Source organism: Peromyscus eremicus, chromosome 10 (assembly GCF_949786415.1).
Source record: "Peromyscus eremicus chromosome 10, PerEre_H2_v1, whole genome shotgun sequence".
Taxonomy (NCBI): domain Eukaryota; kingdom Metazoa; phylum Chordata; class Mammalia; order Rodentia; family Cricetidae; genus Peromyscus; species Peromyscus eremicus.
This window is the reverse complement of record NC_081426.1, coordinates 8,052,111-8,079,763: the sequence shown is the minus strand read 5'-3', so window position 1 is coordinate 8,079,763 and position 27,653 is coordinate 8,052,111. Positions and strand designations below refer to the sequence as shown.

General features: G+C 37.2%; 1 protein-coding gene across 3 annotated transcripts in view; it reads left to right on the top strand.

Moving 5' to 3' along the window:
* The window catches only part of Usp34 (ubiquitin specific peptidase 34), a 192,867-nt gene that overhangs the window by 157,387 nt on the left and 7,827 nt on the right, over window positions 1-27,653 (top strand). For 2 of the 3 annotated variants that reach the window (XM_059275316.1, XM_059275315.1), the window contains exons 61-74: window positions 870-1,021; window positions 4,079-4,127; window positions 4,212-4,316; window positions 4,395-4,439; window positions 5,345-5,449; window positions 6,760-6,907; window positions 10,797-11,431; window positions 13,925-14,082; window positions 16,355-16,433; window positions 18,183-18,309; window positions 18,980-19,087; window positions 20,071-20,175; window positions 20,292-20,416; window positions 21,394-21,517. In XM_059275316.1, the coding sequence (XP_059131299.1) occupies window positions 870-1,021; window positions 4,079-4,127; window positions 4,212-4,316; window positions 4,395-4,439; window positions 5,345-5,449; window positions 6,760-6,907; window positions 10,797-11,431; window positions 13,925-14,082; window positions 16,355-16,433; window positions 18,183-18,309; window positions 18,980-19,087; window positions 20,071-20,175; window positions 20,292-20,416; window positions 21,394-21,517 (2,065 nt within the window). The remainder of the gene's footprint in view (window positions 1-869; window positions 1,022-4,078; window positions 4,128-4,211; window positions 4,317-4,394; window positions 4,440-5,344; window positions 5,450-6,759; window positions 6,908-10,796; window positions 11,432-13,924; window positions 14,083-16,354; window positions 16,434-18,182; window positions 18,310-18,979; window positions 19,088-20,070; window positions 20,176-20,291; window positions 20,417-21,393; window positions 21,518-27,653) is intronic. The other variant, XM_059275318.1, reaches the window with a different exon arrangement.

Sequence of the window (27,653 nt, the reverse complement as noted above, 5' to 3'; positions counted from 1 at the left end):
TAGAGAATTTCACTTCTTTTAGATCACAGTAAGTTGGGCTTTGATCCGTAGTCAGACTGCTGAGTGAAAAGTCTCTTAAAAACCATGATGTGCCGGGTGGCGGTGGCGCACGTGTCCTAATCCCAGCACTCGGGAGGCAGAGGCAGGCGGATCTCTGTGAGTTCGAGCCCAGCCTGGGCTACAGAGTGAGTTCCAGGACAGGCACCAAAACTACACAGAGAAACTCTGTCTCAAAAAACCATGATGCTGTCTCTTAAAGTTCATGCGTTGGTTCTGATCCGGTACCAGCCTGTGTGGCTACCTGTTGTGACTGCTTTCCTTCTTGCTTTTCTTCTCCTTTCCTCCTCCTCCCCTCCCTTCCTTCCTCCTTTCCTTTGTTATCAAGACAGGATCTTGTTATGTATCCTAGACTGATTTCAGACTTAATAATTTCTCCTGTCTTAGCCAATTGAGTACTACCATTACTGATAGTCTCTTGAGTTTCAGAGCCGGAGTGAATATCTCAATAAGATGTCTTTTGTATGTGTGACTGGCATTTGTATTCAGTAAGAAATACTGTTTTATCATATTCATAATTTTTTATCTTGATTAATCATCCAAAGAGCTTGATTCCAATAAGACAAAAGTTATTAATGGATTTATCTAGGATAAATAATTTTGAGAACTGTTGTTCTGTATAGTTCCTCCAACTTATCTAAAAGTGTCCTGATTGTCATTTATGCTGTATCAAGTTAGGCTTTGACCTTTGAATGATTTTCCTAATACATGTTCCTGCCATATCTTTCTGATAGTTATGTTAAAATAAGCCAGCTGTTTTCAGTGTGATATTAAGATTAATAGCAAATTAAATTGCATTTTGTTCCACTTAGCCTCAAGTTGAAGTGCTGTCAGAGGAAGAAGGGGAAGAAGAGGAAGAAGAAGAAGATATACTCTCTCTGGCAGAAGAGAAATACAGACCCGCTGCCCTTGAAAAGATGATAGCTTTAGTTGCTCTTTTGGTTGAACAGTCTCGCTCAGAAAGGTGAAATGTTTCAACATTCAAAATGCTTACAGCGTGTTTGGTTTTATTCTTTATACATAATTGTTCTATCACTTCGGTTTTCATTACATAAATCTTTTAAAATAATAATAATATCACTTCAACTCTGGCTCACGAATTCCAGTCCTTTCTATCTAACTCGTCTGAGTCGTGCTAGAAACAGCTATTGAAGAAGTCTGTAGTCAAATGTCTGGCAAAGTTAAATGGACGTTCATTCTTTATCCCAGCAACCTACTCCAGGGATCTGCCCCCAAACAGAAAGCTGTATATGGAGAGGTGTTTATTAAAATACCATTTCTAGTACCACAGAATTGGAGACGGCCAAATGTACACCAGAAGTCATTGAAAAAATCAAGAAGTCTACTCAAGTCCACTATAGTTTTGTTTTTTGTTTGTTGTTTTTTTTCTTAATGAAATGTGGAATTCATCTCTGTTACCATGTAGAAATTTTTATTATACACACATCCTCCCTTTTCCTCTCCTCCCTTCAAAAGCCAAGGCAGGGAAGACTGTATATATTATGCTACTTTTAGGAAAAGGGAAACTAGGAAAGAGAATGTATGTGTATATAGCCAATCCTCGTTCATGCATTTCCTATTTTCAAAGTCACATACTTACTAAATTTATCTGTAATGGCAGAAAATCAGTACTGTGAGGAGCTTTCACAGTTATCCACAGACACATATGTATTTGGAATGGTGAAAAATTGGAGTTTCCTGGCACATGCTTTCCCAGCTGAGGTCAAACAAGGCAGTGATCTGCTGTCTTGTTTTGATTTTCCTGTTGTAAACAAATGTACGTTCATGATGTATGCCACATTTAAACCTATTTGTGCTCTTCCTTTGGTTATGTCACTGTTCCAATGGTTCCCAAGAGTAGTGCTGATGTGCTGTTTAGTGTTCCTGAGCTAAGGAAGGCTGTGGTGTCCCTCAGTGGAAATGAATAGAGTAAAGTTTCATTCAGGCATGAGTCTAATACTGTTGGCTGTAAGTTCAATGTTAATTAATCAATCATACATATTAAATAAGGTGTCATTAAAGAGAAACACCTGTAAAATATGGTACTGTATTGCTCAATTGATAACTATGTGACAGCATGTTCCCGGGGCCCAGTTCTTGTTTCCTTTCCATAGCAATGATGATTTGGTTTTTGGTAATTCATTGTTTGTGAGGTTTCATAGGATGTGACTAATCAAATATCAAGAATTAACTATAAATCAAATCATCAATAGTATGATTTTGAGAGAAAACAAGGTGGAGAGTACAGAAATGGAAGTTTGACAAAACTAAACGAAATTTTTGTTTTGTAGCTTTAGCTTTCGAATACTGTAAATGTTTTGTGTAATTGTGAGTACTTAAGAAGCAGCAGTATCTTAAATCAACAGTAGGGGTGATACAGCCACTGAGAGGAGTTAAAGAACATGCTAACTGTCAGTTTCTAACAGGATGTATATGAAGGACCAGGAGTAATTGCAAAATTATTTTAAGCTGTCTTAATAATCATGTTGTTGCTAATATAATTAGAATTATTCTGAAAGTATTATGTGCTCAGGTACTGGGCAAGAAATGAGTGAGAATCTTGGAATGTTTTTTATTTTAAGAAGCACAGAGATGAAATAGACTCCTCTGGGGTCATGTTTAAAGAACTCATCAGTGTACTTTAGGAGTTACTGTCGATTTTATGTTGGACAAGGTATACATCAAAAGTAAGAATAACTGTGATGGAATGTAAAACACATCAAGATGTTTACATTGATAAGCTCAGAATGATACCATAAAAGAAAACTTGAAAACTTGTTGGCAACCTTTGAAATATACTGAGAAATCCAATCTTTATTTTGAAAACTGGAAAGGAAATGGTGTAAAGGATGTTTATCTTGCCTGCAAGAAATAAAAAGTTCATGTCGACCGAGTGGTGGATGAGGGAAAGTTCATCAATACAGAGCTGTTTCAACTAATAAATGAACAAGGAGTGTTGGAATTAGAAAATCACTCTCTTGTGACCCTAAGTGAAATAATGCTTCCAAGGTCATCACTGGTGGAAAATGTCATTATGTGTCTCCCTGAGGAAAGTCCAGATCACCACCTACAAAAAACCCCTTGATTACAAAGCGAAGCGTAGATCTAATCAAGTCTTTAGATCTGCCTACCATTTTACGGGAGCAGAGGAATGTGATAAAACAGCACCATCAGGATACAATTAGCAAAACATAAATATTGGAATCGCTACAGGACAAACAAGCTGCTTTCTTCAATGGATAAGTTGCAGTGAAGTGCCAAGGGAGACCAGTAGATTAAAAGTTTTAAAGACATTAAAACCAATTGTAACAAAAGACTTTCATTCAGATCCAGATTGAAACAAATTAACTAACATATTTTTTAGACACCTTAGGAAATTTGTACACTGATATTGTAAGATAGTAAGGATTTGTTGCTTTACTTTAGGCATGAATAATGGTACTATGGTTATGTTTTTTGAAATTTACCTGAGATATGTATTGAGATTATGGATTAAATGATAAAATACCTGGAATTTGCCTCAGAATAATGCATATTGAATGGCTGTTGGTAAAAGTGAAACAGGATTGGCTAAGATTTGGGTAAATTTGAACTTGAGTGATGGGATACTTGACACTATCCTATTTTTTTTTAAATACATCTGAATTTTTGTGTAAGTTACATGTATTAACTTTAAATTATGTGATAAAACTAATATTTCTTAGAATTTCATTTTATTTTAAAGACATGTCAGAAAAACAGCTGTTAAAATAAAATTAGACCCATCCTAGCATTTTAATATACTAATTCTATTGATTTAATGAAATGGAAATAAAGTAGACTTGAAAATATTCAAATCTTGGAAAATTACCTGAGATGCTTAGCAAGCAAATCTAGCCATCAAACACTTCCCTCCCCCAAATTTATGATGGCAGTTGATACGGTTATAATAGAGTTGACAGGTTTCATGCATGTCATGCTGTTAATAGCTACAAAGTAGTACACATGGAAAAGATTTATTTCCACTAATATTTTCTTGTAGGCATTTGACATTGTCACAGACTGACATGGCTGCATTAACAGGAGGAAAGGTAATACCTTGACTATATTAAACAGTTTAATCATTCTAAAAATAATGTAACAGTTCTTAAATGAACAACTTTTCTTTTTAACAGGGATTTCCCTTCTTATTTCAACATATTCGTGATGGCATCAATATAAGACAAACTTGTAATCTAATTTTTAGCCTGTGTCGATACAATAACCGACTTGCAGAACATGTAAGTACTAAAAGCAGTCTTCAGCTCTTTTGATAATTTTTAAAAGAATATTCTGAAATCCTGCTTTTTCTGTTTCAGATCGTATCTATGCTTTTCACTTCAATAGCAAAGTTGACACCTGAGGTATGTGAGAGTGTTCTAATAAGTATATAATTTGAACTTACATTCAATTCTCTTTTTATTGCAAATATAATTCTCCAACAAAATATGAATTTGTACATGTAAATTCAGTGTATCAGAGTGCTACTTATATGCCAAGCTTCAAAGTTGTTTGGCTTTAAGCATATATCATAAACTATCTAGAACTCTGTGTATGTGTAAGAATATATGGATGACACAGTACAGAATCATGAGTATTTTTATTATATAGCATTTAGCAATCTCAGCACTCAGGAGGCAAAAGAAGGTGGATCTCTATAAGTCCAAGGCCAGTCTGGTCTTTGTAGTGAGTTCCAAGACAGCCAGAGCTACATAGAGAGACCCCATCTCAAACCCCACCTCCCTTCACCCTCCTCCAAAAAAGGGGGTCATTTTTCATAAAAATAGAAGCCGTTAGCTACTGTAGTACATGTTCAAGATCAAAATAAAGTACTTTCTTTAGGGATCAGAAATTGCTACAGGAAGTAATACAAGGTTTTCAATAAAACATACTTGTTTCTCATTGATAAAATTTATTGAAAATTAAGACAGGAGAAGTGAATTCCAGAGATTGCTTTTACAATCTTGAACTATAACAACTAACATACTGGGTACTTGAAAAATGCTTTGAGAATAGATTTGTTTTAAACTACAAAACAAGATAAATATGTGAGATAACACATGTTAATTAGCTGTATTTAGCCATTACACAGTGTATATATATTTCAAAATGTTACCTATACCATAAATATATGCATATGAATGTCAACCACCATTTGTGGTGGTTGACATTCATATGCGGGAGTGCTTACTAAGTTCTGCCCGCTCAGCTGAACAGATCTAAATGAAGCTGAGAGTGTGTGTCTCACAAAGATGCGTGTGTCTTACAGGCAGCGAACCCTTTCTTTAAATTGTTGACCATGCTAATGGAATTTGCTGGGGGACCTCCAGGAATGCCTCCCTTTGCATCTTACATTCTGCAAAGGATATGGGAGGTAAGTCTTGAAGTACATGCTTCAAGTCTTTTATTCTCCCAGAGATTTTCCTGTTGTTCTTTATTTTAATTTTTGCAGAGTAATTTTAGTTAAAGCAAAACAAAATATAGCAAAATTGAGTGGAAAGTACAGATATTTCGTACCCACCCCTTTTTTGTACTGCTACCACCATTACATTTCTGTTTCTTGTTCTTTGATCAAATGACTTCAAACAGTATGAAGTTGTCATTAAGAATAATCTTTCTCAAGGGAAATTCCACATAGCAGCTAGAAGCCCCAGAAATATAGACCAATTGGTTTTACCAGTTGAACAGGTAAAAGAGATGTCAAGTACTGCTTATTTCCCTGCAGAGTCATTGCTGTCAGAACAGATTTCTTGGTGAGGACTGGAAAAGCTCTAGAGCAGAGTTTAGTAAACCCTTTTTCTATTGGGCCAAATGTTTAAAATTACACATTTCATGTTGCTGTAACCTAAAAGCCATCTATGAGGCAATAAATAGTAAGCTTGGCAATGTTCCAATAAAATGACAGCATAAACAGCCATGGAATTTAGCCTACAGTCCAGAGATTGTCATCCACTGCTCTAGATAACTATACTTCCCATTCCCATGAAAAGAATCTTCATAGCCATTCATTGAGCTCCTTTACATTCTCATGTACTAGTAATAGTTTGGACATAGAGTAAGAAAAAGACAGATGAGAAACTCTAGAAAATTAAAAGGGCTTTCTCCTCCCTGTCAATGCTGGGGATAAAATCCAGGATTTAGTTCATGCTATTCCAGTATTCTATCACCAAGCCATATCACCAACAAAGATATGTTTAAGTAAATTAATAAACTTAGCAAGTCCATTGGATTCTCCTGTTTGTCCTGGGTTATTTTAAATTTTGTGAACTAGCAACAAATTTTCCTGAGCTTTTCCTGCTTTTGAGCATGGAAGGAAAATATGAGTAAAACTTCTGTAAAAACTAGTTTAAAGGAAAAGAAAAAATAGTGGCTGGAGAAATGGCCCAGTAGTTAAGAACACTTGTTTTTGCAGAGGACCCAGGTTCAATTTCCAGCACCCAGTGGTGGCTCATAACTACTCATATAACTAGTTCCAGGGGATCTGACACCCTCTTCTGACTTCCTCAGGAACAGGCACACACATGGTGCACATGTATATATGCTTGTAGGTAGGCAAAACATTTATACAAACAAAATCTAAAAAGAAAACTTCACCTGATTACTTGCTGACATTTACCAAAAGAAAGTGAACATCGATTGCATGTTCTGCTGCCTTATGTCCTGCTCTTGTCATTTCGTTCGTAGGTTATTGAGTACAATCCTTCTCAGTGTCTGGACTGGTTGGCAGTGCAGACACCCCGAAATAAGCTGGCACACAGCTGGGTCCTTCAGAATATGGAAAACTGGGTCGAGCGGTTTCTTTTGGCTCACAATTATCCTAGAGTCAGGACTTGTAAGTCAAATGTTTAAAATTTAGCTAATTATTTATTGTTCCAAACTTTAGGTTTGTTCTACTGTTTGTTGGTTTGATTTTTAGGGTTTTTTGGTGGGGGTGGTTGGAGGTAACTCAGTGATAAGACTCATTATTGTGTCAAACTGAGAGGGATCAGAGACGGCCAGTATTTTCGTTTTTGTCTTTTTAGTATTTGAAAATCGTGATACTATGAGTATCTACTGTGTTTTTGTTTTATTTTTAAGTGTTACTGAAGAAAGGAGAAGATGAGAAAATTCCTTCTTAAAAGTAACTCTTGATTCCAGGACAGCCAGAGAGAGCTACATAGTGAGACCCTGTCTTGAAAAAACAAAACAAAACAAAGTAACTCTTGATTAAAGGCTAAGATTAAAATAGTAATTAAGACAAAAATCATGGATGTAATGATGAGAGTTAAGTAATACACATCTTTTGTGTACAAGTCATTGGAGAATGAACAGTAATTACTGGAAGACAGGTGTACATACCGCAAAAAAAGACGTTTTACAAGACAGAAAACTCTTTGTTAATAAACAATGTATTCACTTTTGATAGTTCAAAGAAATGAAATCAAAGTAATTAGTTTTGGGAATTTCTTCAGTCAGTGAAATGCTGTTTCCCAGAAGAGAGGGCCAGAAGTCAGAAGCACATCTCATATCCAGATGTTGTTTTTAAACACCATTTCCCAATAAAATACAAATTCATGGCTCTTTAGAGAAAAGATCAATTTTAGGGCAGGTAATAATCAAGATGAGCTGGTGCCTTAAAGATGAGAACAGTGTATTAAGTAAAGAAGTGCTCCATATACTAAATAATGTGGCCCTGTCCAAGGGACACAGAACTCCTGAGAGAACTTCAATTGCTAAAACCACAATTCCAGTAACAAGTAATATAACACTCTGTGTTCTAATCCAAAGTATAAGATGATATTCATAAGTTCATGCTGATTCCCAGCACTCATGTGGCAGCTCACACCCTCCTGTGACTCCAGTTCTGAGAGATCTGACACCCTCTTGTGGCTTCAGCTGGCACCAGGCACCAGCTGGTGCACAGACATACATGCAGGCACCACCCAGGTCAGCAAATAAAGATAAACAGATCCATCAAAGAGAAGACAGAATAATGTGTCTACTCCCCAGGAGGTGAACTAACCTTCTCCTTGGTAGAAGGTTAGGGATGCACTTGAAGAGTAGAAAGGAGGAGTGTGAGAAGGAAGCTGACAATCAGGCAAGTGGTCAGGGCTCCTAAGAGTGCACGCCTGACATACTGCAGTCTGTGGTCTTTTTCCCCAACCCCTAGTCCCGAGCTTAACCATCATAAACCTCAGATAACCTCGCTTTGAGAGACACTCTGAACTACCACAGTTATCAGAGACGAGGAGTCTGAGAAACTGTGGAACCAAGAAGAGCTTAAGGTGATGCTAATTAAAATGGTGTGTATCTAGACAGGATCCTGGAGGCAAACAAAAGCACCATGGGGCACAAAGTAGTGAGATTTAAGGTGTAGAGTAAATAGTAATTCACCTTTGTTAGTTCCTTAGTCATAATAAGTTAGCATGATCATAATAGATGTTAATGGTAGTAGAAACTTGGTGAGAGTGATATAGGAATTGTGTGTGGCACCTGTCTTAAGTCAGATATTTATTTGAGAGAAAGGCTTTTCAGTGGATGTTACCCCGTGGATTGTCATTAGACAATCTTGCTTTCCCTTACATACTTTAACCTCACAGTCCCTTAAGTTTTATTTAGCCAGATGTTACATTGATGTTCATGATAGTACTGTGGAAATGAGTTCTTCTACATAGTACTGATACTGTAATATTCTCACAAAAGGCCATAGCAGTTTGTGCCAAGATCCTTTAAGAATCCAGGTGGTTGTGGTGCACACCTTTAATCCCAGCATTAGGGAGGTAGAGGCAGGCAGATCTCTGAATTTGAGGCCAGTCTGGTCTACAGAGCAAGTTCCAAGACAGCCAGGGCTACAAAGAGAAACCCTGTCTCAAATGAAAAACAAAACTCACAAAGATCCTTTAGGAAAAATATGTCCCCTCCCTCTAATTTTTATAATGCCATTTCAGGACTTTCCTGTAAGTCGTTTGTCCAAAGTAGACATGGCCAATGACATTACTTGTAAACCTGTCAGTGAGGATCCTGACATGGTAGTATGCTGCTTGTAGTCCTGTAGTCTCCGTGATTGAGGCAGAAGGATTACTCTTAAAATACCAGTTGAGCAGCTTAGCAAACCCTGTCTCTTAAAACAAAAGCCTTCAGTTAAGAAACAAATTGTTAAGTACTATTTTAAAATTACAGCAGTACAACTGGGCGGTAGTGGCGCATGCCTTTAATCCCAGCCCTCGGGAGGCAGAGGCAGGTGGATCTCTGTGAGTTCAAGGCCAGCCTGATCTACAGAGTGAGATCCAGGACAGGCACCAAAACCACAACAGAGAAGCCCTGTTTCGAAAAACCAGGGGAAAAAAAATTTAAAGCAGTGAAAACTGAAAAAAGAAAGTGCTTTTAATATTAGTGTCCAAATATTTGAAAAGACTGATAGTTTAAAATAACAATTCAAATAACATAAATAAAAAACTTAGAGGACTTATAAAAACTACAAAATAACTTTAACAAATAACTGAATGTTGAGAAAAGAAAACTTGAGTCACCAAGTACTAAAATAGGTAAGGCGTAGTCAGTATCAGCACTTGGCAGGCAGAGGCAAGCAGACACCTGTGAATTCAAGGCCAGCCTGATCTACATATTGACATCCAGAATGGCCAAGGCTGTGCAGAGAAACCCTGTCTCAAAAAACAAAACAAACAAAATACCCCCAAAGTCGAAGACTTACTATGTAGCAGTGGAAGTAGATTTCTTCCAGGTTTCATAGTACTTACTAAACAAGACCTGATAATCCAGTTCAATTCTTAGCTTGTGCAGATGGAATCATCTAATAAGTGAATATTAATTATAGGCTTAATGACATGCATACCATGGGAGTCTCTTAAGTTCTAGTTTATCCTTGAGAAGACTTTTGGCAAGGAAGAAGGAGCAAACAGTTTCATTGAGAAGCAGTTCTCCAAAGCAGGGAGGAACCTCAGAAATGAGTCTTTTCAAAGACTTTGTAGCCAGTTAGTGCCTTTAATCGCAGCCCTTGACATCCTGCAGCAGTGCGGGGGGCATGTAGAGCAGCCTGTGCTACCCAGAGCATGCATGGGCAGGGACTCTAGAGAACTGGCGTTCTATCGGGGCGTACATAAACTTAGTAGGTATTATTAAGTGGGTTATATGGCATTATCTTTAAATTGTTACAAAGTAACTTACTAGGGTGATTGTAAAGTAACACCTGATCTAAGACCTAAAACATTAAATGATTCAGTGGTATCAAGTATGTTATGGTAGGCCTTTTTGTTCTAAATGCTGTTTTTTTTCTCTTTCTTAAGTCATACTATTTCTTAGGAAAAAATAGATTATAAGATAGGAGAATTCTACATTGTGGAAAACCTGAACAAATAGGTTGAAAACTAGTTCTGATAGCCAGTGCTTAGGAGATTCAGGAAGAGAGTCAGGAATTCAGGGTTAGCTTGAGTAGCATGAGTGTCTGTCTCCGAATAAAAAGAACAACAGTTTCTGTAATGGTGATTAGTGTGGCCACTTAAAGTACAGCAGTGGCGGAATGGAAGGAAGGTTGTACCTCCGTTATCCTGTGGGAATCTTTCTCTGGACCAAAGGTAAATCAGAAGGATATTTAAGAGATGTCATGTCCCTTAATTTTTATTCATTTTTATTGATAAAGGGAAGAGTGGTTTTGTGTTTAATAACTGCTCTTCAGTCTACTTAAATCTTACAAGGATCTGACAGTTTTGTTTTACATTTTATAGCTGCAGCTTATCTTCTGGTGTCCCTTATACCAAGCAATTCATTCCGCCAGATGTTCCGGTCAACAAGGTCTTTGCACATCCCAACCCGTGACCTTCCACTCAGTCCAGACACAACAGTAGTCCTACATCAGGTCTACAACGTGCTCCTTGGTTTGCTCTCAAGAGCCAAACTTTATGTTGATGCTGCTGTTCATGGCACTACAAAGCTAGTGCCCTATTTTAGCTTTATGACTTACTGTTTAATTTCCAAAACTGAGAAGCTGATGTTTTCCACATATTTCATGGATTTGTGGAACCTTTTCCAGCCTAAGCTTTCTGAGCCAGCAATAGCTACAAATCACAATAAACAGGCTTTGCTTTCATTTTGGTACAATGTGTGTGCTGACTGTCCAGAGAATATCCGCCTTATTGTTCAAAACCCAGTGGTAACCAAGAACATTGCCTTCAATTACATCCTTGCTGACCATGATGATCAGGATGTGGTGCTTTTTAACCGTGGGATGCTGCCTGCCTACTACGGCATTCTGAGGCTCTGCTGTGAGCAATCGCCTGCGTTCACTCGTCAACTGGCTTCTCACCAGAACATCCAGTGGGCCTTTAAGAACCTTACACCACATGCCAGCCAGTACCCTGGAGTGAGTACATTTTTACCCATTTAAGAAATGATTAAATACAGAATAGTCTAACTTTAATCATTCACTCATTTTGTCTTTCATTGCTGGGAATTGAACCCATGCTCGTGTTCATGTGCTTAGCAACTGAGCTACACCCGCCTCCCAGCCTTTTTGGTTTTTTTCTTTTAATAATATTTTTCTTTAAAATTTTACCTTATGTGTATGGGTGTTTTGTCTGTGCACCACATTCAAGCCTGGTGCCCATTGGAGCCAGAAGAGGGGGCAGAATCCCTTGGTACTGGAGTTGTAAATGGTTGCAAGCTGCCATGTGGGTGACGGGAATCAGACCCAGTGGCCTTAACCTCTGAGCATCTCTCCAGCCCCATCCTAACCATCTTTAAAGACTTAGCATTTCTTAAATACCCTTATATAAATGCAGCATAATTGATAAAATAAGTGATTCTATTTTGTTAGACTGACGTTACAGTTTTGCTTACAATGGCACATAACCTTTTTAAATATGTGATTTTTATATTGTTTTGTTTCTAACTTTTGTTTGGCAATGCTGGAGAACAGATCCAGAACCTTGACCATGCTAAGCAAATATTGCCAACCCAAATTTATGTTTTGTAAATATATCTTTAATGTGTGCCTACTGAAAAGGTCAGGATAGCTCAAGGGAGTATTATTTTACAGTTAGGTATTCAGGGGCTAGAGACAGGACTCCACAGTCAAGGATGTGTACTGTCTTTCCAAAGGACCAGAGTTTGTATCCCAACCTTCACACCAGGCAGCTTGGAACTGCCTATAACTCCAGCTCCAGGGGAATATGACAGACACCTCTGGCCTCCCACATGAACATGCATGCAAAAAACACATAGACATTTATAAAATTTAATTAGATATTCATTATCAAGGTCTGTATACTTGGTAATGTGTGAGCTATACCGTTTTTTTAGTAGTAGTATTCTGTAGTGGTGTTTCTCCATATTTCAGAGGGATAATCCATTAGCTTATATGTACATACAGTTCCAACCTTATCCCTTTTCTTTCCAGAGTACTTCTTTTCATGTTGTATTTTCCCTGTATGTAATATCATTCCTGGTTGTTATGCTTCACCTTTGTCTCTCCTTTGTAAACTATCCTTTATTAGATTAAAATGTTCTTCACTGATCGTATAGTGAGTTTAGAATCTCTTACCCGGAAAGAATAGTGTAATCTCCAGTTCAGAAAGAAAGAAAATATGTTCATTCAGTATCATAAAGTTCAAAGCTAAGGATAGAAAATGAAGGGAACAGATGAGAGTGTCTGTCGCAAGCTGAATCGATCATGATAGTATTTATTTTCAGTCAGTTTGTTTCCATCATGGCTCACATAAATAGCATTTAACTTAGTTACTGGGATACCCAGAGTTGCATACGCCAGTGGTAAGAGTTGCCTGAGTGAAAATGCCTGTCCTCTTGAGTTGGTTTCTGTCAGTCAGATGGAAGCGTGGTTTTGGTTGAATTCCGTTATTAGAAATTTTCATGAAAATTTGTGTTGTAAAATTTTGCTGAGAAAAGTATAAAGCTATGCAGTTTAGTTCATTAATAAATATGTTAGAAGCTCAACTATTCACATTTGTATAAATAAATTCATAACAATCACAGCTAATGATTTCACTAAATATTAATTCCCATATTTCATCACTAACCATGAGTCTAGAATGATTATTCTAAATGTTGATACAAAGGTGTGTCTCAGAAACAATATTAATTTAAGTGTTCAAAATCATTAAGACAAAGCAAGTGAGATGCCTTTGAGGGAAAAGTCATTTGCCACTAAGCCTGATGAATGACCTCAGTGTGATCCCTGGGATCCACATTGTGGAAGGAAAGAATTGACTTCTGAAAGGTGTCCTCTGACTTCCATTCATATTTGTCCCCCTTTCCCAAAATAAATGCATGTTTTTAAAAGTCTTTAAAACAAATTAATGGTTTCTTGTTTATTAAAGGAATGGAACAGAGGATACGTACAGCCTATTGCTATATGCACCTTTGAATTTAAAATGCTAGTGTTTTAAACAACATTAAGACTTTTATCTGAAAAAAAAAGACTTTTATTTATAGTGTTGAATCTTTGTGAATTTTAATTTTAAGGATCATACAGGCGTGTCCATATGCAGCTACATTAACTCCAGGATAGTTATGAATACTGCTTATCACAAAGTCATGAATATGGTAAAACATAAGGTTTTTATTTGAGTAACTTGATTACATGGTTCTCAGATATGAGCTTTATAATGTCAAAGGTTAGACTATCATGTGATAGTATATAACGTATTCAAATTTTAAGTAGATTTCATTACTGACTTTGATAACTGGTTCCTTTAGTTGTGTGATTAACCTATGATTTTTATAGTTGGCTAATGAGTTTTAGTAGTTGGCTAATGAATATTCATTCAGAAATGGGGAACAGATAATCAAAATATTGAAAGATTGAAAAATGATCATTTTGCATATTTGCCTCTTTCAGGCTGTGGAAGAACTGTTTAACTTAATGCAGCTGTTTATAGCTCAGAGGCCAGACATGCGAGAAGAAGAATTAGAAGATATTAAACAGTTTAAGAAAACAACTATAAGCTGTTATTTACGTTGCTTAGATGGCCGCTCTTGTTGGACTACTTTAATAAGGTAAAAAGATACTTTGTGATTTTTTTTTTTTTTGGAGGGGGGGTTGGTTTTCCAAGTGAGAACATGGGACCTTTTGGCACTGAAAGAGAAAATTATTATTTATAACTAAAAGCCTGTTCTTTTAAAAATTATTTATTATTATTGTTTTAAATACAGAGTCTGATGAAGCCTAAGTTGGCCTTTTACTTGCACCATGTAGCTAAGGATGACCTTGAACCTCTGCTCCTCATGCGTCTACCTCTTAAGTTCTAAGATAACAGATGCACGCCACTCTTCTGTTTTTTGTAGTGTTGGGTTAAACCCATGGACTTCATGAACGTTAGCAGGCACTCTACCAGCAGGGCTCTAATGCCCTCCTTCCCACTCCCCCCAATTTACAAATTTGTCAAGGTTATTGGGGAAACATTTCTGTACTTAGGAAGAATTTTACCTACTTTGAACAGTTTTTTTCTTTTGGTTTGTATTGGTGTGTCTTTTATTAGTATCAGATTTGGGGGTTTAAAGAGTCCTTCATGTCTGAAGGTTCACGTTTGTGACAATCCATCAACTACTTGGATAGTTCCAGTCTAGAGACCTCTGGAGACAGCCTTTGCATGTTAAGATGAGTCTGACTGTTAATATCGCTTCTGTTTTTCTCAGATCTGTTTGGCTTTCTTATCCATGGGATTAGCAAAAATAATAGAACCATCTATGCAATAAATTGTTCCGAGCCGTAGAATTGACTGAATTACTTAGAAAAAACTGCCACAAATCACATTTTATTTCCTTTACCTATAGAAGTAGAATTCTGCCCAGTTTTTTACAGTGCTGAGGAGGCCTGGAGAAAAGGGGACTCGTTGAGGCCCTTCAGTGGGCACAGTTTTGGGTGTGCTTTCTTGAAGTCTTCACTGGGACCTTAAACTAATGAACCCAAGAGAGAATTTTTTTAGAATATCTCCTTCAGAGTCTTCAGTAGTCTACAAAATGAAATAAGCATTTCTGCCAAATCTGTTTAGAGGAACTCTCTTCAGTGTTTGCGTTCAGTTTGAAGACATTGTTTTCTAAAGGTTTATTGTTTGCAGCGTTTCCCATTGAAGTGTTGGAGTTCTGCTGCTTGTTGAGTAAAGAAAGGAAGCATGTAGTGGAAGTGAAGGAGTAAAGTTGTGTCTACTCAGATAGTGTGGTCCTAACCTATTCTTAGGGTTTTCAGGTTTGTTCTCCCCACCCCATCCCCACCCCCATATTACCCTTTCTTCCCCAAGCTGATGAATGCTTTCGGAATACAGAACCTAAGAGTTGAAGGTATAAACTCATTGTTTAAATCTTTTTTTTTTTTTTTTTTTTTTTTTTTTTTTTTTTTTTTTAATGTGCATTATTGTTTTGCCATTGGATTTTGGGTCCCCTGGAACTGGAGTTACAGACAGTCAGTAGCTGCAAAGCACCCAGTGCTCTTAACCACTGAGCCATCTCTCGAGCCCAAACTCATTATTAAAAAAAAAAAAAAAAGTCAGCATTGGTATACTGAAATTTAAAAATACTCTCATCTTACCTTTCTCTTGCCATTGTGGATGAAGAAGTGATTAGATATTAGTAGACACATTTCCCTCTAAATTACATGGCAAGATTTTTTTATTTCCTTTTTCAGGTTGAGTCTCCCTTAGTATGTCCAGAGTGCTTAGAAGTAGGAGTGTTTCTGATTTGAGAGAACTTTTTTTTTTAACTTTGGAAAATTTTCTGGACATCCATAATCTGGAAATCTAAAATATCCCACAGTTGAGTGCCAACTGACAGGTTAATAATCTTGAGATTTCAGAGTGTTTTTAGATTTCATACTTGGGCTGCTCGTTCAGTTCTGCATTACTAAGAAATAGTGTACATGCTTGTAATTGCACTTAGGGAAGCCAGGGCAGGAGGACTGCACAGACTGGAGGCTGGTCTGAGCCACATAACAAAGTCTCCTAGAATTAAAAACAAGGGCTGGAAAGACGGATCAGCACTTAAGAGCACTGGCTGCTCTTCCAGGGGACCTGGTTCAATTCCCAGCTCACAACTGTCTGTGACTCTATTTCCAGGAGATACGACACTCTCACACAGACACACCTGCAGGCAAGACACCAATGCACATGAAATAAAAATAAATAATTTTTAACACATTTAGAAAACAAGCAGTAGATGTAGCCAGTTTCTTTGATGTGATAGAAAAGACAGAAGCTCAAGTCAGTTTTGTTTACTTCTGTTAGTCATCACCAGATTGTTCTGTTCTGTTCAAATTGGACTATCTCTATTCTTCTAGTGCCTTCAGAATACTATTAGAGTCTGACGAAGACAGACTGCTTGTGGTATTTAATCGAGGGTTAATCCTGATGACTGAGGTAAATATTCTATTGCCTTTCACTATGAATGTATCTCGTTTGAATACTTTTTCCAGGACATTAGTGCTTGTATATAAAGAATGTCTGGTGAACTGTCTTAGAGGTGGCAGGGGTTTATAGGTTACCCTTATTTAATAGTTAGGTTTATTTGAAATAGACTAGTTTTAGTGATTTCACTTTGTAAATAAAAATGAAAATCATGTGATTTGTAATCAAGGTTACACACTATTTCACAAAAGCTTATTTGGTGGAATGAAAACAGAAGGCCCTGAGACTTGCCTAGGACTGAAATCTGGCGGCATGCTTTCCATGGTTCTTAGTTCACAAGTGAGAGATGGTGTAAAGCCACTAGAAATATATCATGCTCTTTACTCTCATGCTGGAGATAAGATAAAATGGTGCATGTAGAAAGTACTGCACGAATTCAGATGTATTGTTGATTTTTTAGTGAATAGTGTTATCGAATAAGAAACTACACTTTGGGGCTGGAGAGATGGCTCAGAGGTTAAGAGCACTGACTGCTCTTCCAAAGGTCCTGAGTTCAATTCCCAGCAACCACATGGTGGCTCACAACCATCTGTAATGAGATCTGGTGCCCTCTTCTGGCCTGCAGTCATACATGCTGTATACATAGTAAATAAATAAATCTTTAAAAAAAAAAAAAAAAAGAAACTACACTTTGAAGAATTTGGACTTGCCAGTGGTAAATATGAAAATATTCAAATAAATGACTCCCTGAGCCCAAAGGCAAGGAAGTTTCGGCTCTGTTTGAGGATTGATATGTCTACTCTGTGCTATATATTATGCTAGGCAAAGGAATATAGCAAGAGAGATACAATTCCTGTCCTTCCAGTTTACAGGTTAAATATGTACGATACAGCCTTCATATTATGGACTGCCACAGAACCTAGGCTCAGAATTTTGAACTTTGAATAATGTATGAACTATAATAAACTGACTTGAGAGGATTAAAAGAAGGGATGCTTTCTTATATGGTAAAATAAAAAAGAACTAAACATTTAATTTAAGTTACTACTCTCTTTGTACACAGACCCTGGAAAGGTAGCTAATACAGCCCCCTGGTCTTGCCACTCTTCTGGTCAGTGCATGCTTCTTGCTTATTTCTAAGGCTGCAGTCTTAGAACAGATCAGAATTTTTGTTTGTTTGTTTTGTTTTTGTTTTTTTTTTTGAGACAGGATTTGTCTGTGTAGTCTTGGCTGTCCTGGAACTCACTCTGTAGACCAGGCTAGCCTTGAACACACAGAGATCTGCCTGGTTCTGCCTCCCAAGTGTTGGGACTAAGGCATGTATCACCACTATCCGGCACAAAACAGAATTTAAAAAAAATGTATATGGGGATTGCTCAGTAGGTAAAGGTAATTCTCCGTAAGCTTGACAATCTGAGTTTGAACACTAAAGGATCCACACAATGGAAGGAGAACGCCATGCTGTCTAAATTGTCTTCTGACCTTCACAGGCACATACACAGACATAAAAATGTTTTCAAGAAGTTTTCTTTAAAAAGATGACGAATGATTGAAGATGATACCTGACATGCACACACATATGCATTTACATATACAGAGTAGATAAATGGAGCAGTTTGAGTTAGAAAACAAAACACTTGCTGTACACACACACACAGTCTGAGTCTGGAAATACCTTTAGGAGGTAAGCATTACTATTTTATGTCTAAAGTAGAATGAAATTAAGGATTTTAAATTTTTTATTTCCTAAATCACTTGTAGTCTTTCAACACACTGCACATGATGTATCATGAAGCTACAGCTTGCCATGTCACTGGAGACTTAGTAGAGCTTCTGTCAATATTCCTTTCGGTTCTGAAGTCTACACGCCCATATCTTCAAAGAAAAGGTTTGGTCATTTTACTTTTTGTTTTTGCTACCATTTTGCTGCCATTAAAGTGAGTTTTGGGTTTTTGTTCGTCTTACTAGTTTCTGTGCCGATGGTTCCTGAACTAGCTAATATTGGGCAATGTTTACCATGTCCTCAATGTAAAGGTAGAATGTTTTTATATATTTTATTTATATCTGCTAGAAAACAATAGGCAAAGCATTCTGTAGCAGTCAATATTTGGAAGATTAGAAAATCTTCCACACACAGTAATAAGTTGAATTTTTTTTTTAACCTTCATAGCTCAGATTAGGTAATTTTTAATTTCAATAGAAATAAGTATAAAAAATAACTTTCTGATTCTAGAAAGTGCAGTATCTCAAGATGTAACATGTTAAACACATACCTATAATCCTCACCCTCAGGAGGGTGGCCCAGGAGGATTGAAAGTTCTAGGCCATCCTGGGCTATACTTAGCCAGATCCAGTCTCTCCTCTACCCCCTAGAAAAAAGCAGAGCGGTTTAATGTAGTAATCTTATGATCTCATGAAATTAACCACTTAGCTTTCACCAAACATGTTGTTATGTAATTAATTTGAAACTTGCAATGTTAGTATTACAGCAGAAAGGAAATTTTGTGAGGAGCTGTGATCATTCAAACGCCCATTTACATATGCTTTTCTGTTTGCAGATGTGAAGCAAGCATTAATCCAGTGGCAGGAGAGAATTGAATTTGCCCATAAACTTCTAACCCTTCTTAATTCCTATAGCCCTCCAGAACTAAGAAATGCTTGCATAGGTAAGTTGCTTGAAAAATAAAAGTTGTAGGTAAATATTTCTGGTGTTTGTTTCACTTTTTCTTTTGTTTTTGAAGTTGTGACATTACATCATAGTGTTTGGAAAACAGTGATACTCGTCTGTATAACTCACAGACAAGCAGGTCCTAAGAAAAACAAGTTTTTTCTTAACATGCTAGTGTTACCGTGTTTGTGGGCAGAGTATCTGGGTCTCCTTCAGTTGTTTGTAGGTTTCTTGCAGCTCTAAATAATCTTCCGATCCTATATGTACATGGTAGAATTATGTCGTTATTTCCAAAGTGGAATTCACAGTGTAAAAGATAAGGTTAGTTGCTTTACTGTGGGTCTTCGGCCTTAAAAGCATTTCTTAGTAACTTTATTGACTCTTGAGTATAACACCTTTGTGACTGATTACTTATAGAATGATAATACATAGCTGCTAGAAGAATCTTCATTTTAAATATAGAGTGAAGTTTTTTACTACCTTAGGAACCACTTGAAGTAGTGAGTGTTATAGACTGTTAACTCTTTGTAATTTCTCAAAATAACATAAACAACTAGTTACCCATGATGAAATTTACTCTTGTGTGATTAGTGAGTGAGGCTTAGTCCAGCCAATATCATAAAACTTTAATAGTGGACTGCAGATTTTATCAGGTATCTCTCGGTTCCAAGCTGTTGTGATGGACTTGATAAAGATAAATAATCAGGGTATATTGCTATATGACTAGACTGTGTCTACAAGTAAGCAAGGAAAATGTGGAGAATGGTGATAGTGTTGTAAATTCTTGGTTTAAGTAATGGCCCTCTGCTGTGGTTATCACAGCTTTTCATCCAGAGTTGGGCATTAGACAGTTTCTCCCTCTGTTAGGAGCCCAGTTTGTAGTACTCAGCACACTACCACCTCATCAGGATTTGTGAGTTCAAAAGTAGTGAGTAAATCTAACCCCAGTGTTTTAATACTCCAAATTGTTTTCATTTTCAGATGTCCTCAAGGAACTTGTCCTTTTGAGTCCCCATGATTTTCTTCATACTCTGGTTCCCTTCCTACAACACAACCATTGCACTTACCATCACAGTAATATACCAAGTACGTATTTCTCTAACATAATATTTGAATATGGTTGGCATGTAATCATTCTGCACACTGAAGCTTCGAGATTTATTTTTTCCATTTATTCTTATTGTACACTTTTAATGTCTTAGTGTCTCTTGGACCTTATTTCCCTTGTCGAGAAAATATCAAGCTAATAGGAGGGAAAAGCAATATTCGGCCTCCGCGCCCTGAACTCAATATGTGCCTCTTGCCCACAATGGTGGAAACCAGTAAGGTATGTTGGGATGCCAGGAAAACCGTATTTCTATAGCACAAGGTAATCTGAGATTTCCCCCTGGCTGTTGAGTCTGTTAGATTTATGTGAACGTTTCATGAATCCTAATATTAGATTCATTTGGATTTTTTCCTTTAAGTGCTCTGAAATGTTGATATTTGCAAAATCAACAGTAAGCACAAGTTAAGATTTTTTTTTCTTCTTCTAAAAAAATAGCTTAATAGTAAACCTTAGTTTTTTACTAGGCTAAATTATAGTTGTATCCTGCATCTAAATCTACAGAGTCAAATTAGGTACTTGGAATGTTTTTAATTTGGCCATATAATCAAGACCTCTTTTACTGTCCCTATAACCATATTCTCCTTAACCTACCCATAATGTCACTGTTTGATATATTTATCATCTGGTTCCTGTTCTCTAATGCTTATTCTAAAATAGCGTCAATCCTAAATTATAGAGACAAGCTATATTAACACAAGATATGTTAGTTTTAACATTTTTTAAAAACATTTTTCCCCTTAGCTTTCTTCACCCACACCTTCATCCACACTCTCTCTTGCCTACTGGTTTTGGATCTTAAGTATATTTGAGCAATTCTCCATTATAAAATATTAAAAATAATTAACATTATAGTTACCCTTACAGAAATACCCTCAAATCTTTCAAAAATCAAATATAACTCATTCTTCTTGATGATATGTTTATAGAGCTAAAGTGTGACATGCTAAAATCTCAGTACTTTTACTCTATTAAAGTATATAGAAATGATGGTAATTATAATTGATAGCATTTGCACACTGACAGTAAACCTACGACAATTATGATCTTAACAACACTAGAAATTTGGAATTTAAAACTAGATTCTTATAGAAGTTAAAGATTTAATTAGCTTTTTACTTAATCTTATTACATTTGCACAAAATATGCTCTTTATTATACAATTTAAGTGCAACCATTTTATCATCTTTAACCTTCAGGGCAAAGATGACGTTTATGATCGTATGCTGCTAGACTACTTCTTTTCTTATCATCAGTTCATCCATCTATTATGCCGAGTTGCAATCAACTGTGAAAAATTTACTGAAACATTAGTTAAGCTGAGTAAGTATAAAAGATGAGCAGTAAATTCCACTGAATTATTTTAAGCCCCTAGCCATTCAGGAAGGGGAAAAAAATATATGACAATCCCTTTATTTTTTTTCTTTTTTAAAGTGAATGTTTAAAAATATTAATTAGTATTCTCGGGAATATTTTAATTTTTATTAAGAAAACACCAACTTACTGGTTTCCATTGAATAGTTCTGCCTAGAGTTTCAGCTGGCCTATTAAGGAGCATGGAGCAGGGCTAATCATCACTTTGTACACAGAAGTCCAAGTCTACCATCTTGACAGCAGAATTAAAAACCAGACTGCCTTGCTTAGGGAGAACAGTTAGAAACAGACTTCCCTGGCCCTGTCTGGAGGGTGAGTTGAAATCCTTAGTACCAGCTGTGCTTTGGAGCTGGTGGTGCCAGCAGAGCTGAGTGGGCTTGGCAGCGTGAAGCAGAGGTGCATATATGAGTAACTAGGAGGTAAGTCTCATAAACTGAGAAGACACATTTGAAAGAACAACACGAGCAACAGAAAACAAATCCTTCAGTGAGTTATGTAGGGGGAGAAAAACTTCAAAGACTGTTTAATCCCTCTCTCCAAGGTCAGGACCTAGAATTTCTGAGGCTCTGTATGACCTACCTGCCTTCTAATTTTATCAAAGATGGGCCAGGATCCTCTCTGGTCTCTATAGTTTCATTTTAGAGTGTGGGGAGTAATCCTTATGAAACCACCACTTAGCTCAAGAAATAGACTATTACCATGCCCCAGAAGTCCTCTTTGTGTTCCATCTCAGCCACAATCCCCTTTCCTGTGGGAAAGGTTTTGGCCCATTCCAGGTAGGGCAATAGGTATGATCCAACCCTAGATTTCATTATCAAGGAAGAAAGAAGTGGTTACAGCTGTCAGGGATAACTTCTCTTCAGAAAAATCATCTTATTGGTAAGTGATTAGAGCATCTTCAGATTTGAAGGGCTGTTCCTTCACTTATCTGATCATACCTACGTATCTATGGCTGATGCCAAGATGTGGGGAGGTAAGACTTTGGGCAGATCGTCTGCTTCAGAATTATGCATCTGGGTTGTGGCACTTGGTAAAAGTCTGAAACTAGCAATAACAACGGCCAGGTGTAAAAGAATACTCAGGAGTTCTGATAGTATAGCCTTTGTGCTCAAAATAAGAGTTGTTTCCAAAGATGCTGACCTTTGGAGAACTTCCAGGTAATTATGTTTATATAATTTATAACAAAGTGTGTGAAGAGCTGTTCTTGATACTTGGACAACTTTGACCAAGTAATAAATGTTCTGCTGGTTTTTTTTTTTTTTTGAGTATCTCGTTTATCGACACAAATATGTACTTTCATGGAAATTAAGAATGGAGAAGGGTAGCTGGATGTCGTAGCTCATGCCTGAATCACCACACCTGTAATCTCAGCACTCAGGAGGCTGTGGCAGGAAGATGGCCAGACATTAAGGTCTACCTGGCCCACAGAGTGAAACTGTCCACAAAAACAAGCATAAGTAAAAGGGAGAGGAAGGACACACTTGACTCACATGCCAGATCCACATCACTCATAATCATGAAGCACTGTTGATTCTGCCTTACTTAGTTTTTTGTATCTACACAGTTTTATGGAATGTTCTATAGTGATGCGTGTATTCTCAGCTTGCTGTTATCTACAGTATGGTAGTTAACTAGCCATGTTGGAAGGGTTAAAAATTCAAAACGTGAGAAAAGGAACTATTTTATGTAATTCCAGCCAAACTAAATTTTAAATAGCCAAATGCTGGTTTTTCAGGACAAAACTAGATACAAACCCAAACCACAAAGCAAGAAATTGAAAGTTTATTGGTCCATTCCTGGCTAATGTGGAAAACTGGATATCCTTTTAGTAATTTAGACAGACTTAAAAATCAATAGTATATGGAAAAATTATGCCCCCGAGTTTGACATTAATTTTCTAGCTAAGACAACTGTTTCCAAGGAAAGGTACCTAAGAAAGGGCTCTGGAGAACCAAACTCACATTAATGACAGCAGTAGTGAAGAGAGTTGGTAATTCTGATTTGTATGACTAAGGAAAAAATGGAAAGGGGTAAGTTTAAACTGAGCTTTTGAAGTTAGTGTAAAGATCAGAATATTAAAATATTATTACCAAACATAAAGATTTGTCTCAAAACCTGTGTTGGGTTGCGAGTGATTGCCAGTTTTGAAGAAAACTCCTTGTTGTTTTTATATGGGCAACTGAACAAAACATGCTCATGCCTGTGAGCCCAGCACTCTTGCTAAGGAAGAAAATTGGGTGTTCCCTGCCACCATGGTTACATAGACATCCATCAACAAAAAACAAAAGTATCACTTGATTCCCTCTAGACCACCACAGTTTCATTCAACTCTTTGTCCTTTTACTTTCATTTTGTAAATATATTTTCTGTCCTTTCACAAAAGTAAACTAGAATGATTCAAACAGTGGAAAAAAAGACCACCAAACACACATATTTAGTAGACACTAAAGATAATTTCCAGTTAATAGAGTAGAGGTGGTATTAGCAACATGGTGGCCCATACACTTGGGCGGTAAGGCAAAAAGATCAAGAACTCAAGATAGCTGTTGACTACATAGCAAGTTTGATGCCAGCCTGGGCTGCCTGAGACCCTGCCCTCACTCCACAGAGGAGTAAGGCGGAGGTGAAGAGAAAAGGACCCCAGCAGCCTCCTCAGAAGCACACGCACTTGCACCAACCACACATGCATACAAACACACAAACAGAAACCACCGACCATGTTTAGCAGGGCATAAAAACCAGAAACAATAAACCTAAGACATTTTTGGTTACATGGAATTGAAATTATTAATAGTAGTTGTAAAAACGTCATAAATTAAAATACAAACTAGCAGCCTAGAATGGTGGCATATGCTTTTAATCCCAGCAGATCTCTGTGAGTTCAAGGCTAGCCAGAGCTACATGGTAAGGCAGTGTCTCAAAAAATAAATCAACCAAAAAAAAAAAAAAAAAAAAAATCACAAGTAGCTACTGGGAAAGTGTTGCCAGACTTAATAGAAAAATGCCTACCAAAACACAAAATGGTTTTAGGCTTTAGTAAAATGAAAACTAAGCAAAATCAGGACGTGAATAGTTATTTCATACCACACACACATAACACACAAAAAAAGTGTTTGTCATCCATATGAGAATTTGCCCACACTCATTAATGAAAAAGCAAGCAATCATTTATCCTGGGGTGGGGAGGGTGGACATGTTTGGGCCATTCCCAATTTTCAGAGACTAAGAAAAGAAGAGCTAATGAATGGAGTGTTACCAGTTGGGGGAGGCAAATTTGGCATTGTCGTTTAAAACTTAACATATTCTTCCCTTTGGCCTGAGCATAACAGAAGCAGAAATTTATTCTGTTTGTAACAATGTAGGACAACATACAGAGGCTGTTTATTTTCACTTCATTCACAGTGTGGGGAATTGAAAACAAAAATGTCCATCAATAAGAGCATAGTTTAGTAAGACATTTCATTTGTATTATATAGTCTTCAAAACAAACTAGATAACATTCCTTGAGTTATATGGAAAACAGACTTGAAAGGTATGTAGTTCAGTGATCCAGCAGTAAACTCAGGTATTGGGTTCAATCCCTAGCACTCAGGGTGAACAAGTAATACAGAGATTAAAACCACATTCTTACAAAGGAGTAGAGTATCACCCTTAGTAACAGGCATAAGGCCAAGAGTGGTTGTGCACACCTTTAATCCCAGCACTTGAGAAACAGAGACTCTTGAGTTCAAAGCCCGCCTGGTTTACATAGTGAGTTCTAGGACAGCCAGAGCTACACAGTGAGATCCTGTCTAAAAACAAACAAAAACAAGTGAATAATACTGTCATTGCATAAGGATGAAATTATGGGGTGCTTTTGCTTTCTAAGTTAAATACATTTGTAAGGGTGAAATTATAATGATCATGCAATTTTTTGCTTTATTTGTTGACATATGGTATCTCTATGTAGCCCTGACTCCTTACACTATAGACCACACTGGCCTCTAACTCAGAGATCTGCTTTCCATTGCTTTCTTAGTGCAGGTATTAAAGGTATTCTTGACCTTGCCCAGCTTATGATTAGAATTTTTTTAAGTAGCATAGAAAATGGTATTGGCAAACTATAATTAATCACTTTATGTCCCAAAGTTTATGAGCAAAATAAATAATAGGATGCTTGGATAAAAGTTAAATGTTAAATTTCATCATCATTTAAATTTTCATTTTCAGTGACAAAACAAGGATCTTGTACCTTTAGCATTTAACATTATGAAATTTTTCTGAATGTGTTAAAGAAAAAAATTCTTTGCAAGTAACATATACTTAGAAAACAAAACAACACTGTATAGCCTGGCTGTCCAATTCAGTGTAGACAGGCTGGCATCACAGAGGTCCACTTGTTGCTGCTGCAATAGTGCTGGAATTGTAGGGGCATGCCTCAACACTTAGCTAAAACTGGTTAAAGGCCAGGTGTGTTGCTACACATTTATTAAAGATTGATTTATTGTGTGAGTGTGAATGTTTGCCTACACATGTCTGTGCACCAGTGTGTGTCTGGTGCCTGGGGGAGCCAGAAGACAGAGCCCTGGGACTAGAGTTACAGGTGCTGTGAGCCACCATACTCATACTAGGACTCAAACCCCTGGTCCTCTGTAAGAGCAGTACATGCTCTGAACTGCCAGGCCATCTCTCCAGCCCCTAAAACTGCTTTCTTTCATTGGCTAAATTAAACATATACAAATTCATGGTATTCATGTAGAAAGCACACTCTGATTCCTGCTTCTTTTTAGGGAGACTTGAAAATGGCCGTTTTCCTTTCTAAGAGTGAATATATTTCAGACCACCCCTGATATCTGATACAGATCCAAAGCTAGCTTTACCAGTCCACCAGGAGCAGATCCATACATGCTACACATAGTGATCACGTGTGAAACAAATGTAAATCTTAAACTGCTTGCCAGTTTGTTCATCTCCAGAAGAATGGAAATGGGTGTCCAAATATTTCAGAGTCAGGCCATCACATTCTCCATAACCTACAAGGAAAGTTAGAGTAGGTTACATAGTGGGTATGCAGTTAGAAGAGGAATTCAATCAGATACTGGTATTCATAGCCTAATGCATCTTGATTGTTTCATGGTAAAATATTACTCATAAGCCTTTATCCACCAGCTGATGCCATTGCTTCCCTAAGATAATGATGGGTGGGATTAACACTACTATAAGAAACCAGTCAGAATTGTAACAACTCAGAAGAAACTGTGACTAGTAATATACATATGAAATATTTTATCCTCACAGCAATCATGGAAGTACCAAAAATTCTGAGTTACCATTTCACTACATAAGCAACTCGAAAGGTGTTTCTTTTCCTGACAGACCATACAACAGCTTCTACAGCCTGCAGTGTTCTGACAAAGAAAGGGTACACTTAGAGACACTGTTGAGTGAGGAGTGGGGCAGAGTGTGGACCTCGCTTAAGGGTGCCTGAAGTCACAGGATAGAGAAAGACAAGTTGGACACACTCCAGTGTATTTTAGATGTGCCATTCTGTTTACTAAGGGAAAGCTTGGAAGTGTACCTGAGCCTGAAGAAAGTGGCCCAGCAGTTAAAGAGTGCCTACTGATCTTGCAGAGTTCCCATAACCTACTAGATTGGATAGCTCACAACTAACTCCTGCTCCAGGACATCTCATGCTCACTCTGTACTCTGGACAAATGCACATAGATACACACAAACAATATAAAAGATAAAGACGTGTACCTGAGAGTTTTTTCATGTGAATGAGATAGGTACTAAAAAGGAGTATGTAGAATTCAGAGAATATTGGCCTCTCGCTCTTCCCCAGTGCTTTGTGAAAATGCAAGAAAGTTCAGAAATCCTGGTGCCTTGAAGGAACAACCTTCTATCCAGAGGAAACAGCTTGAGGGAATTGGAAAGACTGGAAGGTGACTTCCGTTCCCCCTGGTTGGCATAGGTTGTTTAGAGTTTACTATATGAGCTGGCTTAGGAAACTCATTCTCAGATTGGTAATTTTGTTTTCGTTGCTGTATTACATAGTACATCAAACTAATTTCCTTAATGCTGCACTGTCTAAAGTAAAGCTAAC